At 38.4% G+C, this 18,971-nt stretch overlaps 1 protein-coding gene across 2 annotated transcripts in view; it reads right to left on the reverse strand.

The window, feature by feature from the left end:
- Nucleotides 1–511: 511 nt before the first annotated feature.
- The window catches only part of LOC100589888 (ubiquitin-conjugating enzyme E2 E2), a 393,012-nt gene continuing 374,552 nt past the window's right edge, over nt 512–18,971 (reverse strand). For both annotated transcript variants that reach the window (XM_030812267.1, XM_030812268.1), the window contains exon 6: nt 512–1,356. In XM_030812267.1, coding sequence (XP_030668127.1) covers nt 1,259–1,356 — 98 coding nt within the window. In that variant the 3' untranslated portion in view covers nt 512–1,258. The remainder of the gene's footprint in view (nt 1,357–18,971) is intronic.

The raw sequence follows: 18,971 nt of genomic DNA on the forward strand, positions 1-18,971 counted from the left end.
AAATGGCCTGAAGGTGAAGCCAGACAGACACCCTTGTCATTGAATGGGCTGACCATGACCAATACAGCTGAGTTTACTTCTTTTGCTAAAACCATGGAGAAACAACAACAACAACAACAACAAAATGAACAAAACAAAGCTTAAGGGCAATCACTGTAACAATTTTGAGAGAAAGTTGAAAGTGGCTGAACACAATGATTAGCTCAGACTTCACTTTCACAAGAAGGATATTTTTGGAGTTACATATTTTAATTGTTGATAAAGAAGGTTGTAACACAAAGAATGCCCAGTCAATATGTAAAATGACAGCAATTTACTATAACAACCATAAAATCATCAGGCTACTGACAGCTGGAGAAATTCCACATGCTAAGCAACTCAACTCCAAAGAAATATTAGAGGTCTGAGATGAAAAATACATTTGAACCTGTAATTGAATTAGACAACCCTCACTGCATGTAGGGCTACAGCGGTCACCAGGACACAAAGCAAATGTCGGGTTACCAGAAGCGCATTTATCAGCCACAGTGATTTATTGAGTGCTTTAATAATACAAGTGTACATCAACTGATCCACAGTCAAAAGTGGCAGGTCCCTAAGAAATTTACAAGCACTTTAAGTAAATCAAAATACATATTATTTTGTTCAATCCAACAGTCTTCTGCGTGAGGGACAGAAGGCTAGTGATAAACAGAGTCTCAGTAATGCACAGTGATTCTGATTGAAGCTTTTGTACAAAAACTTGTTCCCAGTAGCATGCACCCACCAATAAAGACTTCAGTACAAAAAATTAACCCTAAGCACTACATTTAAGTAGAAACGAGATATAATTCTGAATGTTTTCCCAAAGATCACATAAAAGAAAAAATAATCAAAATCAAAAAAACAACAACAACAAAAAACAAAACCACACAGTAATACAAAGCTTTGTAAGAAAGCTTTTACTATTACAGCTCCAACATTGTTTGCACTGAAAACAAAAGTTCCCATCTATGATGAGGTGGGAAAAAATCCCAAATCTTTCAAGTTAACAGAAATCAACAAGGGAATAAAATAAGAGAAAAAAGAGAGCATGGGAGAGAGAAAGGGGGGCAGGAAGAACTGGCATGGGAAGATGGACAACATACCATCACAAAATGGTTCCAAATTTAATAAAAATAGGAAAATAAGAACCGAGGTCTGGAGGGGTGGGCAGGGCTACTGATGCACTTGGTGAATGTGCTTGCACAGGTCCCGCAGGGCGGCAGGCAGCAGGCCCCTATGTGGCGTACCGCTTGGTCCACTGTCTGGCCATCCGGTCGTGCTCTGCTCTGTTGGTCATGTACTGTGTGGCGATGCTGCCCACCAGAGGGTCAGCTGCAAGGAAAGCAGAGTTGGGAGTCAGTAAATACCAGCACCGTGGGGGAAGGAGTGTTCAGAAAGCTGGCAAAGAGCAGGAGGGGAGGAGATGAGAAGCTGCTGTTCTAACCTGGACCACCACTGCTGTGGCTGAGCCAGTCACCTGCTGCTGACAGACTACATTTCACACCAGCTGCCCGAAGAGTCACCTATCTGTATTTTACTGATAGCTCTTGTCATATTTCTTGACAAGTCTTATTCTCTTTCCCTGTACCCACCACATACTTCTCACCTTGCTCCCCTTGTATTGGTTTTTTTTTTTCTTTTGAGACAGGGTGTTGCTCTGTCACCCAGGCTAGAGTGCAGTGGCATGATCACAGCTCACTCTAGCCTTGACCTCCTGGGATCAAGCAATCCTCCTCCCACCTCAGCCTCCTGAGTAGCTGGGACCACAGGTGTGTGCAACAATGCCTGGCTAATTTTCAAATTTTTTTTGTAGAGATGGGGGTCTCACTATGTTGTCCAGGCTAGTCTCAAACTCCTGGGCTCAAGTTATCCTTCTGCCTCAGCCTGCCAAAGTGCTGGGATTACAGGTGTGAGCTGCCTGTCTTCAAGTAGATATTTCACGGAGAAAATGCAGGCGGGCTGTGGGCAGGGGACTCCAGGGCTCTTGATGAGCTCTCTTGGGAAGAAGTCTGGCGGTCTGGACAACTCCTTACCCTAGGCTAGCTCCACAGGCAGGTGGCATTCTCCTGCCAGATTACGTTATCTGAGGAGATGTCAGGGTCTGAGATGGACACAGTCAAAAGAGGGGAGAGATGGTCCACTTCTTCCTCAAAATTTGGTAACATCCAACCTACATAACTCATTATTACAAAAATACTAATAGATGTTAATAGCTAATACTCACCATGACTTACCATGTCCTAAAACTCTCATATGTTAATGACATGGATTTCTAAGGAGTTGACACAGGAGGAAATTGGAGCATAAGGAGGCTGAGTCTCTTGCCCAACATGGAGAAAGGGGTGGAGCAGGGCTTGGAGCCAGAGTTCACCCTCTTAACCACAAAGTGCTGGGAGACAGCTCTCTATCCACAATATTGATTGGGTCAACGCTTAATTAAAAAAATTGGGGCACTGTGGCTCATGCTTGTAATACCAGCACTTTAAGAGGCTGAGGCAGCAGGATCGCTTGGGTCCAGGAGTTTGAGTCTGTAGTGAGCTATGATCGTGCCACCGCATACCAGCCTGGGTGACAGAGTGAGACCCTCTTTAAAAAAAAGACAAAAAAGAAAAAAATCAAAGCAATTAAAAAAAAAGTAACTTAGGTTCCTAAAGATCCCAGATTCTACTCTTTTCCCTCCAATTCTCTAATTTCACTCTGTCCTCGATTTATATTTCCCCTATTTTTGGTATTGGGAATTTGGGTATATTAGAGCAGTCAGGCAAGGAGGAACCAATAGGGAAAATGAGAAAAATCATCAAAAGCTAATGTTTAGTAGGAAAAAAATAGCAGAGAATATGGAACTATGTCTGTGGCCCAACACCACCGGCGACTTGGGAAGATCCTGAGACTAACCTTGTAAGGCACTCATGGTCATACGTTCTCAATATGCAAGGTATAACAGAAACACCACTTTTTAACCTATCTGCTGAAGCTGATAACAAAGCCTTTGAAAGCCTGCTCAACAAGCCTTGCTTAAGTTTTCCTGGAATTGTGTAAATCTTGTAATAATTCCAGGGAGACGCCAGTTTCCTACATTCACTTATACCACAGTTAGTAGACTACTTAGTATGTGGGTTTGTTCAAAACGTTTGCCTCTCTGCCTACTCTTTGTGATTCTTCATTTTCTCAGATGTTGAATAGAAAACTCTACCATTTCAACCAGTCCAGTCAAGATTCAACAAGATTTAAATCAGCAATACCAAATGCAGACACAAAATATCTGGCAATTGGCCAGGATACTTTTTTAAAAATGTAGCCTTTCAGTTGAGCTTAAGTAATGACATTAGAGTATTAGGGGCCAAAGTGAAATCTGAGTCACATTTCTCTACCTTCCAAAAAAAAATCTTGTTCTGATTCCTGGCATTCTAGAATGCAAAGAGTAGGGTGAAACGTGGGCATCCTTAATAGCTTAAGTCTGTATCACTCAAGATAGGTGTTTAATTAAATAGAACTTATATTAGTGAAACACACTGAAGATCCATTCTAACTTACTGATCAAGGTAAGGCTCAATGTCAGAAGAATGACAGTGACTTGTATGTTCCACCTCAAATTGTACCCACATCCAGAGAGTACACGCTGGGAATAAGACAGGTCTGCCACTTCAGCTCAAAGGGGGTGGAGGGTAGCAAAGGAAGAATAAAGGGAACAAGAAGCTGTGGGGTGGGAAAATGTGTCATATCAACTGTTAATAGTATTTCAGTACAGGCAAAAGGAGAAACAATGAAAAACAAGTTAGAGTGCTGGTAACAATTAGCCTGTGTTGTGCAAACTTTTTTTTGCATGCTTTACATTTAATTGCTTTCAAGGTTCTCTTACGTTTTCAAATTTGATTAAAAAATTTTTTTCCACCTGTAAAATTATGCACACTAACTATAAAACAGTAATTAATAATAATGTAGAAAACCACCTCAGACAATATGCAACACAGAAAGTTGAAAGCAAAGACCATCTCCTCTATAAATCCATGCAAAGAAAACTACTGTTAACATCGTGGTATGTTTTCTTCCTACACTTCTAAACATATGATGGAAAAAAAAAGGGATTAATTTATAGTCTGCTTTTGTAATCTTTTAAAAAATAACTATGATTTTTATACCGACATGGTAAATAACTTTCTACATAGGTAATTGTAGATCTACTTCATCATTTCTAATACCTGAATTAGGAACCAATTTCCTGTTTTTATATGTTTGGGTACTCTCCAACTTTTGTTTTAAAAACAACGATGTGAGGACCATTACCATGCATGCATCCTTGGAAGTTATACAAATCTTAAATTTGTTTAAAGTATAAAATGAAGGGATAAAGTAAAAATATACAACGAAGGAATTAAAAAAAATCATGTTATTGGCTGAGTGTGATGGCTCACGTCTGTAATCCCAGCACTTTGGGAGTCTGAGGGTGGAGGACAGCTTGAGGCCAGGAGTTCAAGACCAGCCTGGGCAACACAGTGAGACCCCCATCTCCACAAAAAATAACAAACATTAGCCAGGTGTGGTGGTGTGGCCCTGTAGTCCAGCCTACTTGAGAGGCTGAGGTGGGAGGATCTCTTGAGTCCAGAAGTTTAAGACTGCAGTGAGCTGTGATCACACCACCACACTCCAGGCTGGGTGACAGAGCAAGACTCTATTTCTAAAAAAATAAAAAAGACCACTAACAATTAGTATTTGATGTTCATTTAAAATTCTATTCAACATAGTATCTATTTTCTCATATCAATTTACATGTCCCTATGATTTTCTGAATATTACCCCCAGTAGCAGTGCTGATGTTTAAGCTAATATCTCATGAAAGGAGAAAAAGGCTACAAACTACTTTTTCATATGCTGCACATAAAGATTCAGCACAGTGGAATAATCCTGAAGAGCTAGTTGTGAAAATGGATCTCCGCTGAAAATGGTAAATTGCATATGCTTAATTAAGGGAGGACTTCTCAATGTGAAAGTCTGAAAATACTGTTTCTTAGCAGAATGTTAAACTTAATAAATGGTAAATAAAAGTAACGAATCTAGCAACACTAAAAGGTAATAAAAAAAAAAACCATGTTATCAACCAAATAATTTTTTTTTTTTGAGACAGGGTTTCACTCTGTCGTGCAAGCCAGGCTCCAAACATAAATTACTGTACCTTATTTCTCTAACAGGAAGAAAATATTTCCCATCATTTTTGGTTTCTAGATTATTACTATTTTCCCAAATCTTTATTAATATTTGAGATTATCATCTGTCAGTTTTCCTCATCTTTACTAAAGAAAAGCCACAAAATTTATCCGTAGATAAGTAAATTGAAATCAAAGCCTCCTACATTTTCTGTTTTTGTTCAATGATTATTTACACTTTTGAAAAGAGGAGCATGTTCAGACTTATGCGGAACAGAGTTAGATGACTTTCAGTACTTAATTCTCCCAAACACCAGTATGGCATGTATTAGAGGTTTCCTGAGGCAGAAGTATAGGATCTACAGTGTGGTTAACAGAATATAATAGAGATGGAAGTTGGGTATACAAAGCTTCCCTCTAAATCACATTTCCTCATCTGTTTAATAAAAATCATGTCTTTTTTTTTTTTTTTTTTGAGACAGAGTCTCACTCTGTTGCCCTGGCTGGAATGCAGTGGTGGGATCATAGCTCACTGCAGCCTTGACCCCTGGGCTCAAGAAATCCTCCTGCCTCAACTTCCTGAGTAGCTGGGACTACAGGCACACAGTATCATGTCCAATTTATTTATTTATTTTTTTTGGTAGAGACGTTAGATGTTGCCCAGGCTGGTCTTAAATTCCTGGCTTCAAGTGTCCTCCCACCTTGGCCTCCAAAAGTGGTGGGATTACAGGATGAGCCACTGCTCCAAGCCAGCATCATGGCATTTTTGTTGACAAAATGCCAGTCATAAAATAATAACCTGAATGAAAGCATAAGACTGCAAGATCATTGATGAAGGGGAACATGCCTTCTTCTTACTCACCTCTACTTCCTCCATCTCACCTCTGTCTCCCTACACAATTTAGAAGCAAACAGTACATACCTGCGAACTAACAATCACTACTATTTGCAAGTGAGTGAAAGACTATCATACCGACTGGGCACAGTGGCTCATGCCTGTAATCTCAGCACTTTGGGAGGTTGAGGCAGGAGGATGGCCTGAGCCGACGAGTTTGAGACCAAGCCTGGGCAACATAGTGAGAACCCGTCTCTACAAAAAAAAAATAAAAAAATACAAAAAGTAGCTGGGTGTGTTGGCATGTACCTGTGGTCCCAGCTTCTTGGGAGGCTGAGGTAGGAGGTTCACTGGAGCCCAGGGGGTCATGATTACAGTGAGCCATGATTGAGCCACTGCACTCCAGCTGGGCGACAGAATGAGACTGTCTTTCCAAAAAAAAAAAAAAAAGATTGTCATATTGCATAATCCACCTCAGCATTTTTTGAGATTTGTGCTATGTGCACCTTTGATTCTAGAAGAAAAAGGCTCAGACAACTCCCACCTTGCCTCTTTAATGGCTGGAGCTACACTGGGTACCTTGGAAACCAAAGAGTTTACAGTCCCACCTAGAAAAGGGAGGACAGAGACAGGGAAGAAGACTACAAGGGATTGATGAATGTAGATGCAAAAATCCTCAACAAAATACTAGCAAACCAAATCCAGCAGCATACAGAAAAGCAAATCCACCATGATCAAGTAGACTTTAACCTTGGGATGCAAGGTTGGTTCAACACATGCAAATCAACAAATGTGATTCATCATATAAACAATGCAAACAAAAAACCACATGATCATCTCAACAGATGCAGAAAAGGCTTTTAAAATTCAACATATCATCGTGTTAAAAACCCTTAACAAACTAGGCACTGAAGGAACATACTTCAAAATAGTAAGAGCCCTCTATGAAAAACCCACAGCTAACATCATACTAAATGAGCAAACGTTAGAAGCATACCCCTTTGAAATCCAGAACAAAACAAGGATGCCCTCTCTCACTACTCCTAGTCAATATTACACTGGAATTCTTAGCCAGAGCAATCAGGCAAGAGAAAAAAAGAAAATGCACTCGAATAGGAAGACATGAAGTCAAACTATCCCTGTTTGTAGACGATATGATTCTATACCTAGAAAACCCCACTGTCTCTGCCCTAAAGCTCCTTGATCTGATAAACAACTTCAGCAAAGTCTCAGGATACAAAATCAATGCACAAAAATCAGTAGCATTTCTATGCACCAACACCATACTGGCTGAGAGCCAAAACAAGAACACAATCCCATTCACAATAGCCACAAAGAGAATAAAATACAGCTAACCAGGGAGGTGAAAGATCTTTACAATGAGAATTACAAATCACTGCTCAAAGAAATCAGAGGTGACACAAACAAATGGAAAAACATTCCAAGCCCATGGATAGGAAGAAGATTGTTAAAATGGCCATATTGCCCAAAGCAATTTACAGATTCAATCCTATTTCTATCAAACTACCAATGACATTCTTCACAGAACTAAAAAAAACTATTTTAAAATTCATATGGAACCAAAAAAGAGCCTGAATAGCCAAAGCAATGCTAAGCAAAAAGAACAAAGGTGGAAGCATCACATGAACTGACTTCAAAGCATACTACAAGGCTATAGTAACCAAAACAGCATGATACTGGTACAAAAACAGACACATAGACTAGTGGAACAAAATAAAGAGCCCAGAAATAATGCCACATATTTACGACCATCTGATCTTTGACAAAGCTGACAAAAATAAGCAATGCGGAAAGGACGCCCTATTCAATAAATGGTGCTGGGCTAACTGGCTAGCCATATGCAGAAGATTGAAATTGGACCCCTTCCTTACACCACATACAAAAATCAACTCAAGATGGATTAAAGACTTAAATGTAAAACCTAAAACTATGAAAACCCTGGAAGACAACTTAGGAAATACCATTCTGGACACAGGCCCTGGCAAAAATTCCATGATAAAGACTCCAAAAGCAACTACGACAAAAACAAAAATTGACAAATGGGATCTAATTAAATGAAAGAGAGTCTGCACAGCAAACAAACAAACATACACACACACACACACACACACACACACACACACACACACAGACAAACTATCAACAGAATAAACAGACACTCTACAGCATGGGAGAAAATATCTGCAAACTATGCATCTGACAAAGGTCTAATATCCAGAGTCTACATGGAACTTAAATTTACAAGCAAAAAACGAACCCCATTAAAAGGTGGGCAAAGGATATGAATAAACATTTCTCAAAAGAAGACATATATGTGGCCAACAAGCACATGAAAAAATGATCACTGATCATTAAAGAAATGCAAATCAAAGCCAAGATGAAGTATCATCGCATACCAGTCAGAATGACCATTATTAAAACATCAAAAAATAACAGATGATGGAAAGGTTATGAAGAAAGGTGAACGCTTATATACTGCTGGTGGGAGTGTAAAGCATTTCCATAAACCACTGTGGAAAGCAGTGTGGTGATTTCTCAAAGAACTCAAAGCAGAATTACCACTTGACCCAGCAATCCCATTACTGGGTATAACCGAAGGAATATTTCTATCATAAAGAAACATGTATGTGTATGTTCATCATGGCCCTGTTCACATCAGCAAAGACATGCAATCAACCTAAATGCCCATCAATGGTAGACTAGATAAAGAAAAAAAAACCGTGGTATATATACACAATAGAATGCTATGCAGCCATAAAAAAGAATGAGATCACATCCTTTGCAGCAACATGGATAGAGCTGGAGGCCATCATCTTAAGCAAACACAGGAACAGAAAACAAAATACTGCATGTTCTCACTTATAAGTGGGAGCTAAACATTCAGTATCTATGGACACAAAGAAGCAAACAACAGATACCATGGCCTACTTGAGGGTGGAGGGTGGGAGAAGGGTGAGCATAGAAAAACTACCTATGCTTATTACCTGGGTGACAAAACAAACTGCACATCAAACCCCTGTGACATGCAATTGACCTATATAACAAATCTGCACATGTACCCCTGAAACTAAAATAAAAAATCCAGACTAAAAGGGATAAGAAGCAGCTAAGTGGTAACAGGAAAGTGAATCCTGAGGAAATTGAGAAAAGACAGGCAGACTGCTGAACTGCTGAATGACTCTATTTGCAAGACAAAAGAACATTCTATCTTGGTTGGTAGGTGGTATGGAAGAAATTACACGAAAAATTTTTTTATTCCCCTTTCATAAGAAAACATATACATCTTGAAGAAACACAAAGATAGTATAGCATAGTGGAAAAGGGCATGGGCATTGGATCCAGAATGTCTGCGTTTTTAACTCAGTTACACCATGGAGTCAGGTCACCTTGGGAAATTACTGTGCCTCAGTTTCTCAACTGCAAAATGGGGAGAATAATGGTACCTACTTCATAGTTTGTTATGAGAATTTAAGTGAATTAATCCTTGTAAAGCATATACAAATTGAAGACAAATATGTATTTGTGTGCATCTTTGAAGAATATAAATCTGATTGTCTTCTTAAAGACATTCTCTTCAGATAAAATCCAAACTCAGCATGGCTCCCAAGGTCTTCTGTGATCCAGACTTTATCTTTCTAGCCTCCTCCTGTCATGCTTTAACCATAATAAATGACTTTCAGCTTTTTAAATAAGCCCTGCTCGAGGATGCCAGGAGTTTAAGATGAACCGGATCAATATAGCCAGACCCCACCTCTACATAAATTTTTAAAAACTTGCTGGGTATGGTGGTGCATGCCTATAGTCCCAGCTACTATGGAGGATCCCTTGAGTCCAGGAGTTCAAGATTGTGGGGAGCTATGGTTGTGCCACTGCACTCCAGCCTGGGTGTCAGAGTGAGACCCCACCTCAAAAATAAATAAATAAAAATTAAAAAATAATGAAAGGACCAACAATTTCACCATTTACCTGAAATAAAAGCCCTTTGCCATATGCAAAACGTGTTTAACATGATCAGATCTGACGTTAGACAGGAAGTTACGTGATATTACCATAAGGATTTTTAAAACTTAAGATATTTTTTAAAATTTGGGGTATTTTCTGGGACATCTGATTACCTGAATCAAGTTATTAAAATTTGCAATAAAAAAATAAGCCCTGCTCTTTTATGACTATGTTCATTTGCTTATGTCGGTTCCTTTGCCTGGGATAACCTTTTCTACTTTTTTACCTGGCAGGCTTCTACTCATTTCTCAACATTTACTTCAAGCACAGCCTCCCTGAGGATGTCTTCCAGGGGCTTCCTAGCAGTCTTATGTGTCCCATCTGTGATTTGTCTGTTCGTATCTCTATCATTGTACTGCAAATACAGGCATACCTTGGAAATATTACAGGTCTGGTTACAGACTGCCACAATAAAGTCAATGTCACAATAAAGTGAGTCACACGTATTTTTTGGTTTCCCAGTGCGTGTTTATACTGTAGTCTATTATGTGTGCAATAGCATTATGCCTTAAAAAAGTACGTACTTTAAAAATATTGCTAAAAAAATGCTAACAATCATCTGAGCCTTCAGTAAGTCGTAATCTTTTTACTGATGGAGGGTCTTGCCTCAATGCCGATGGCTGCTGACTGATCAGGTTACTGAAGGCTGGGGTGGCTGGCAATTTCTTGCAATAAGACTACAATACAGTTTGCTGCGTTGATCGATTCTCCCTTTCAGGAAAGATTTCTCTGTGCGTGTGAATGTTGCTGTTTGATAGTATTTCACTTACAGAAGTTCTTTCAATATTGGAATCAATGTTCTTAAATCCTGCCACTGCCTTATCAGCTAAGTTTATATGTAATATTCTAAAAACTTTGTTGTCATTTCAGTGTTCAAAGAATCTTCACCAGTAGATTTCATCTTAAGAAACCACTTTCTTTGCTCATCCATACAACTCTTCATCTGGTCAAGTTTGTTCATGAGATTACAGCAGTTCAGTAACATTTGCAGGTTCTACTCTAATTCTAGTTCTCTTGCTATTTCCATTACATCTGCAGTTATTTCCTCCAATAAAAGTTGTGAAACCCTCAAATCATCCGCGAGAGTTGGAATCAACTTGTTCAAAACTATGGTTAATGTGGATATTTTGACCTCCTCACATGAATCACAAATGTTCTTAATGGCATACAGAATGTTGAATCCTTTACACAAGGTTTTCAATTTACCTTGGTCAGATCCATCAGAGAATCACCATGTATGGAAACTATAGCCTTATGAAATAGTATTCTTTATTCTTTTTTTTTTTTTAAGAGACAGGGTCTTGCTCTGTTGCCCAGGCTGGAGTGCAGTGGCATGATCATAGTCACTTTAACTTCATGATCCTGGGCTCAAGTGATCCTCCTGTATCAGCCTCCTAAGTAGTTAGGACTACAGACACAAACCATCATGGCTGGCTTTTTAATTTTTTTTGTTGTTGTTGTTAAGACAGGGTCTTGCTATGTTGCCTAGGCTGGTCTCAAACTCCTAGCCTCAAGTGATCCTCCCACCTAGCCTCCCAAAGCACTGGGATCACAGGTAAGAGTCACCACACCCAGGCTTTTAGGCTTTTTTTTTTTTTGAGATGGAGTCTTGCTCTGTTGCCCAGGCTGGAGTGCAGTGGCGTGATCTTGGCTCACTGCAAGCTCTGCCTCCTGGGTTCACGCCATTCTCCCGCCTCAGCCTCTTGAGTAGCTGGGACTACAGGCGCCCGCCACCATGCCCGGCTAAGTTTTTGTATTTTTACGGGGTTTCACTGTGTTAGTCAGGATGGTCTCGATCTCCTCACCTCATGATCCACCCACCTTGGCCTCCCAAAGTGCTGGGATTATAGGCATGAGACACTGTGCCCTGCCTGGTTTTCTTAAATAATAAGACTTGAAAGCTGAAATTAATCCTTGATACATGGGCTTCAGAATGGATGCTGTGTTAGCAGGCATGAAAACAACAATCAACTCTTTATATATCTCTATCAGAGCTCTTGGGTGACCAGATGTATTATCAACCAGTAGTAGTATTTAAAATTTTTAACTTTTAAGTTCAGGGGTACATGTGCGGGATGTGCATGTTTGTTCACAGGTAAACATGTGCCATGGTGGTTTGCTGCACAGATCATCCCATCACCTAGGTATTAATCCCAGCATCCATGAGCTATTCTTCCTGAAGCTCTCCCTCCCTGCCTGCCCCCTCGAACAGGCCCCAGTGTGTGCTGTTCCTCACCATATTTCCAAGTATTCTCATCATTCAGCTCCCACTTACAAGTAAGAACATGTGGTGTTTGTTTTTTTGTTTCTGTGCTAGTTTGCTGAGGATAATGGCTTTCAACTCCATCCATGTCCATGCAAAGGACATGATCTTGTTCCTTTTTATGGCTGCATAGTATTCTATAGTGTATATGTATCATATTTTCTTCATACAGTCTATAATTGATGAGCATTTGGGTTGATTCCATGTCTTTGCTATTGTGAGTAGTGCTGCAATGAGCGTATGTGTGCACGTATCTTAATAACAAAATAATTTATTTTCCTTTGGGAATATACCCAGTAATGGGATTGGTAGGTCAAATGATATTTCTGCCTCTAGGTCACTGAAGAATCACACTGTCTTCCACAAAGGTTGAACTAATTTACACTCCCATCAACTGTGTAAATGCATTCCTTTGCCAAATGCAACCTTGACAGCATTTGTTGTTTTTTGACTTGTTAATAAAAGACATTCTGACTGGCATGAGATGATATCTCATTGTGGTTTTAATTTGCATTTCTCTAATGAGTGATGTTGAGCATTTTTTCATATTTTTATTGGCCACACATATGTCTTCTTTTGAGAAGTGTCTGTTCATGTCCTTTGCCCACTTTTTAATGTTTTTTTTTTCTTGTAAATTTGTTTAAGTTCCTTGTAGACTCTGGATATTAGATCTTTGAGTACTAGTATTTTGAAAAGAATCTTTTTTTTTTTTTTCTGAGAGGTAGGTCTCAACTATGGGCTTAAAATATTCAGTACATCATACTAAAAAGGATGTGCTGTCATCCAGGCTTTGTTCTTCCACTCACAGCACACAGGCAGAGTAGGCATAGCCTAGTTTTTAAGGGTCCTAGGATTTTTGAAATGGTAAATGAGCATTGGCTTCAACTTGAAGTCGCCAGCTACATTAGACCCCTACTAAGAGAGTCAGCCTGTCCTTAAAAGCTGTGAAGCCAGGCATTGATTTCTTTCTAGCTATGAAAGTCCTAGATTGGTATCTTTCAACAGAAGCCTGTTTCATCTACAATGAAAATCTGTTTAGTGTAGCCACCTTCATCAATTATCTTAGCTAGATCTTCTGGGCAACTTGCTATAGCTTCTATATCAGCAATTGCTTTTACATCTTGCACCTGCCTTGTTCCTTGGTCACCCTCAACCTTGCAATTTTATGTTAGGAAGATGGCTTCTTTTTTAAAACCTTATAAGCCTACCTCTGCTAGCTTCCAACTTTTTTTCTGCAGCTTCCTCACCTCTCAGCCTTCACAGGATTGCAGAGAGTTAGGGCCTTATGCTGGATTAGGCTTTGGCTTAAGGGAGTGTTGTAGCTGGTCTGTCTATCCAGACCACTAAATCCCTATCAGCAATAAGGCTGTGTTGCTTTTTTTTTTTTTTTTTTTTTTTTTAAATCATTCCTGTGTTCATCAAAGTAGCACTTTGTATTTTCTTCAAGAACTTTTCCTTTGCATTCACAACCGGCTAATGCTTGACACAAGAGGCCTAACTTTTGGCCTGATTTGGCTTTTGACACGCGTTCCTCAATAAGCTTAATTATCTCCATCTTTCAATTTAAAGTGAGAGACATTTGACTCTTCCTTTCACTTGAACATTTATAGGCCATTACAAATCAATTACAATTGTAGCATCAAAGATCACTGATCACAGACCACCATAAAGGATATAATAATAAAGTTTGAAATATTGTGAGAATTACCAAAATGTGACATAGAGACATGAAAGAGCACACGCTGTTGGAAAAATGGGGCTGACAGACACAGGCTTGCTACAAACCTTCAATTTGTTAAAAAACAACAACAACAACAGTATATGTGAAACACAAAAGCACTGTCAAACGAGGTGTGCCAGTACTGCCTTTTAGTTGTCTGTTTACTTTTCTGTTTTCTCACTGGATGGGAGCCCATACATTCATTCAACAAATATTTATCGAGCCCCTACTCTGTTCCAGGTACTGGAGAACCAGTGCTAAACAAGTTTCTCCCCTCACAGGATTGTCCATCATCTCTGTATCCCTCTCACCCAATATGTTTACTGCATGGATGGATGGATGATGAGAAGAATATAAGTAAATAAGGTATACACACAGTAACAGCCATATATAGCACAGTCACCCACAAGGCAGGTGTTCCTTTGCAGCATTAGCATTATAAATAGACTGCATCATAGACGTTTGTCCTGTTTCTACTCAAGGATTACTAGGAAGTCAGAGATAGAGACATGGTGGTGATTTTGACAGCATTCTTTCACTTTTCTCCTGGTTGTTTCTTGTTTAAACATAATTATTTTATTATCAGAATTTGCAGCCTGCACTTTGCCATTTCTTGGATTCTTCAAGGCTATGATCCACTGTCCTCCAGCAGTTCCATTGTATCTTTGATTAATGTTATTTTTTTCGCTCCCCAAGTCACTAGAGGCTATCTGTGGGTTGTCTTAAAATGAGAGAAACAATTAATTTTTGTTTCTTTCATAATACTTTCATTCCACAGTTTGGTCTAGCCTAGTTTTATTTAAATCTTTTATAAAATTAAAATGTAACAGATGTGCATTATAATAAATTCAAATAATAAAGAAGTATGTATGAAGTAAAAAAATACTACCTTCTCTTCAACTCAATACCCCCTTCCACCTTGAGGCAACTACTGTTAATGGTTTGACTCTCATCCTTCATATTTTATTTATTTAAATAGAAATCACACAGACATTCTGCAACTTGCATTTTCTTCTGTAATAATATACCGTAGCTATGTTTCTGAGATAGTACATATTGACTTAGCGCATTAGTTTTAGTAACTATAAGGCATTCCTTTGCATAGTGAGTCAGCATTCATTTTTCCATGCTGCTTATGATCACATTTAGATTTTGATTTTTTGCTGTTAGAACTATATTACAGTCTTGTATAAATCTTTGAGGACATATTTGAGTACTTCTGGAGTGTAGATTCCTGGACCACTGTATACATTTTTAAATGTTTGGTAAATGCTTCCAAACTGCCCTTCAATAAAAGTATGTACAATTTACTCTCTTTCTGGCCATTCTCACCAACTCATTATCAGCTTTTTCATTTTTTTTCCCCAAACTAACAGAAAAATAATCTGTCATTGCTGTACCTGTATTTAACTTTATGCCTACTGAGGTTTAACATTTTTTCATGTTTGTTCACCATTTGTATTTCTCCTGTGAGTATTTTGTTCATGTCCTTAGTCCATTTTTTCTAATACGAAGGAACACTTTATACACTATAAATATTGAAAACACACTATAAGTAAGCTTTGGCCTCAGTACTTGGTCAAAATTTGCTTTAGCCTTTGGAAGACTGAATAGCCAAATGCCTCATTCAATGTCATTTCCAGATTTACTGAACTTGTACAGATCAAAGATCATATAGGTTATTATCACATATAGTAAGCATAACATCATCACTTGGACTTACTGTCAGTATCTGAATACTGATTTTTAAATATTGGTAAACATTCTCAATGTAACTTGGGACTAAAAATCTCTTAGCCGAAGACAAACTACATAATATACGAAGGAAAGATTTGGCATTGTCTACACATGTATTCACACGAATGTTCAAAGTGAGAGAGAAGAGCAGCCACCACGTGTTAAAAGGCTGCTGGAACAAACATGATTTTAATGTTATCCACTGCAGGTGCTAATACAGGCTGAGTAGCCCTAATCTGAAGATCCAAATTCTGAATTGCTCCAATGTGCATTTCCTTTGAGAGTCATGTAGGTGCTCAAAAAGTTTCAGATTTTGGAGTATTTTCAATTTCCAGATTAGGGACACTCAACCTGTACCAAAAGAAAATGACTTGGTAACAAGCAACAGCTGCTGGCATAAAGTGTAGCATATCTGGCGATTGTGTGAAGCAGCAAGTGAATGTAAGAGTATTAGAAATAAAAATGTAATGGCAGAAGTCTTATGTCTGCTTCTTAAATATTGAGAAAGTGTTTTCTTTCTTAGGGACAAGGTCTCATCACGTTGTCCAGGATGGAGTGCAGTGCCTATTCACAGGCATGCTTATAGTGTACTATGGCCTCAAACTCCTGGGCTCAAGCAATCCTTTTTTGCTTCAGGCTTCTAAGTAGCTGGGGCTACAGGTGTGTGCCACTCAGATCAGCTTGCAAAGTGCTTTCTTTATAAAAATTTATAATTTTTAATGTTTGTGGGTACATAGTAGGTGTATATATTGATGGGGTACATGAGATACTCTGATACAGGCATGGGAATGCAATGTATAACAATCACATCATGGCAAATGGAGTATTCATCCCCTCAAACATGTATCCTCTGTGTTATGGACAATCCAGTTATACTCTTTTAGTTATTTTAAAATGTACAATTAAATTATTTTTGATTATAGTCACCCTGTTGTGCTAGCAAACACTAGGTCTTTTTCATTCTTTCTAACTGTTTGTACCCATTAGCTGTGCTCACTTCCCTCCCTCCAACACCAACTACCCTTTCCAGCCCTTGGTAACCATTCTTCTACTCTCTATCTTCATGAGTTCAATGGTTTTAATTTTTAGCGCTCACAAATAAGTGAGAACATGTGAAGCTTGTCGTTCTGTGCCTGGCTTACTTCACTTAACATAACGACCTCCAGCTCCATCCATGTCGTTGCAAATCATAGGATCCCATTCTTTTTTACTGTTGAACAGTACTCCATTGTATTTTTGTACCACATTTTTTTTTTTATTCAGTCAAAGTGTTTTGTTTAAGCATTGCACACAGCTTTAGTTTGTGAAATTGTTTCAATGACAGTGTGTCATCATCAGTTAAGTTTTTAAGTCTAGGAGTTGAGGAGAGAAGACTTTACCTTTTTGTTACTATTCAAGAAAAAGGAGAGCTTATTGACCTAATAGCACAATCTCCATGAATAATAACCCATATTGGCATACATTGCCCACAAAATCCATGCTTTTAATTAGGAGACAACAAGCAACTATTTAGTTATCACAAGTGTGGGGGAGCCACCTAGCAGCTGGCAGTACTGAGAAATGATATTGATATATCATAATGACAAACCTTAAAAACAGACTGATACTTTAATAATAAAACGGTAACATTAAGTTCTTGAAAATAAAATTTCATATTTATTCTTATATCTCAGAAGATCATTTTATGATGGGAACATTCAGCTTTGCCTTAGGCTGTTCATTGATTTTAATACTGGCTGTTTAGTACTCAGCCAAAATAAATTTAGTGCACTTCCAAAGATAACATGATTCATCTATTACGTGTGAAAAAAATATTTTCTCCCAGTATATGATTTGTCCTTTAACCTAGCTTATGATGTCTCTGGCCAAATATAAATTTAAAAAATTTAAGAAGTCAAAGCAGTCCATCTTTCTTTAATATTTTCTGGTTTGATGTATGTTTATAAAGGCCCTCTATCTTCACTGCAGTAGTTTAGAAATACCCTCGCATATTTACTTTCTCCTATATTCATAGTAACTTTTATGTGAAATGTTAACTTTATCATACACAAGCTTCCTATGTATATCTGGATCTGATTCTGTACTTGTTATTCTTGTCTTTTGCTTTACTCACTCCTGATTTTTATGACTATATATAGTGATTTTTATCACTATAGCTTTATAGTAGGGTTTGATATCTAGTAAATTAAGTCCTCATCGTATCTCATTCCTTTCCTTCTGTAATTTTTTTTTTTGAGAACCCTAATCTTGATGAGATTAATACTTGGAGCAATTAAAGCATTTTACCCCAGGGTATAAGACTCTCATGTCCCTCTAAATAATGTCATCAAAAGAAAACACAAAACAAAACTACCATTTGATACAACCGTCTCATCACTGGGTATAAACCCAAAGGAAAATAGATTGTTCTACCAAGAAGACACTTACACTCGCACATTCACTGCAGCGCCATTCACAAAAGCAGAGGGATGAAATCAACCTAGGTGCCCATCAACAGTGGACTGGATAAAGAAAATGTGGTACATATACACCATGGGATAGTATGCAGCAATCAAAAGGAGCAAAATCATGTCCTTTGCAGCAACATGGATGCAGCTGAAGGCCATTATCCTAAGCGAATTAACATAGAAAAGGAAAACCAAATACTGCATTTTCTCACTTATAAGTGGGAGTTAAGCCTGGGCACACACAGATGTAAAGATGGGAACAAACGGCACTAAGGACTTCAAAAGGAGAGTGAGAGTTGGGGAAGGGGGCAAGGGCTGAGAAACTTCCTATTGGTTATTATGTTCACTATCTGGGTGACACGATCAACAGAACCCCAAACTTTAGCATCATGCAATATACCTTTGTAACTTGCATATGCACTCCCTGAATCTACAATAAAAATAAAAATTATACATACATATATAATGTTATCAGGATTTAGAAATATTGGAATTCCTCTGGGTCTAAAATGAAGTGACTAGGACAAAGTCGGGTTTTTGTAGTTTGGAAGGTAGAAAAACCTGACTACTAATTATAGGCCTAACCCAAACCAGAAAGATTAAGTATCCTCAAAAGACATAACAGTGTGTGACTTGTAGTGATTAAGGGAGAAAAACGATCATTTCCATGATTTAAATCAAATAATGGACATTATCAAACTAGGTCTAAAATTGGGAATGCTAAATAAAACTGCCTAAATCTAGCAACATGTGCTACTGCTTCAGAATTAATAACCAGGGA

This window comes from Nomascus leucogenys, chromosome 4 (assembly GCF_006542625.1).
Source record: "Nomascus leucogenys isolate Asia chromosome 4, Asia_NLE_v1, whole genome shotgun sequence".
Lineage (NCBI taxonomy): Eukaryota > Metazoa > Chordata > Mammalia > Primates > Hylobatidae > Nomascus > Nomascus leucogenys.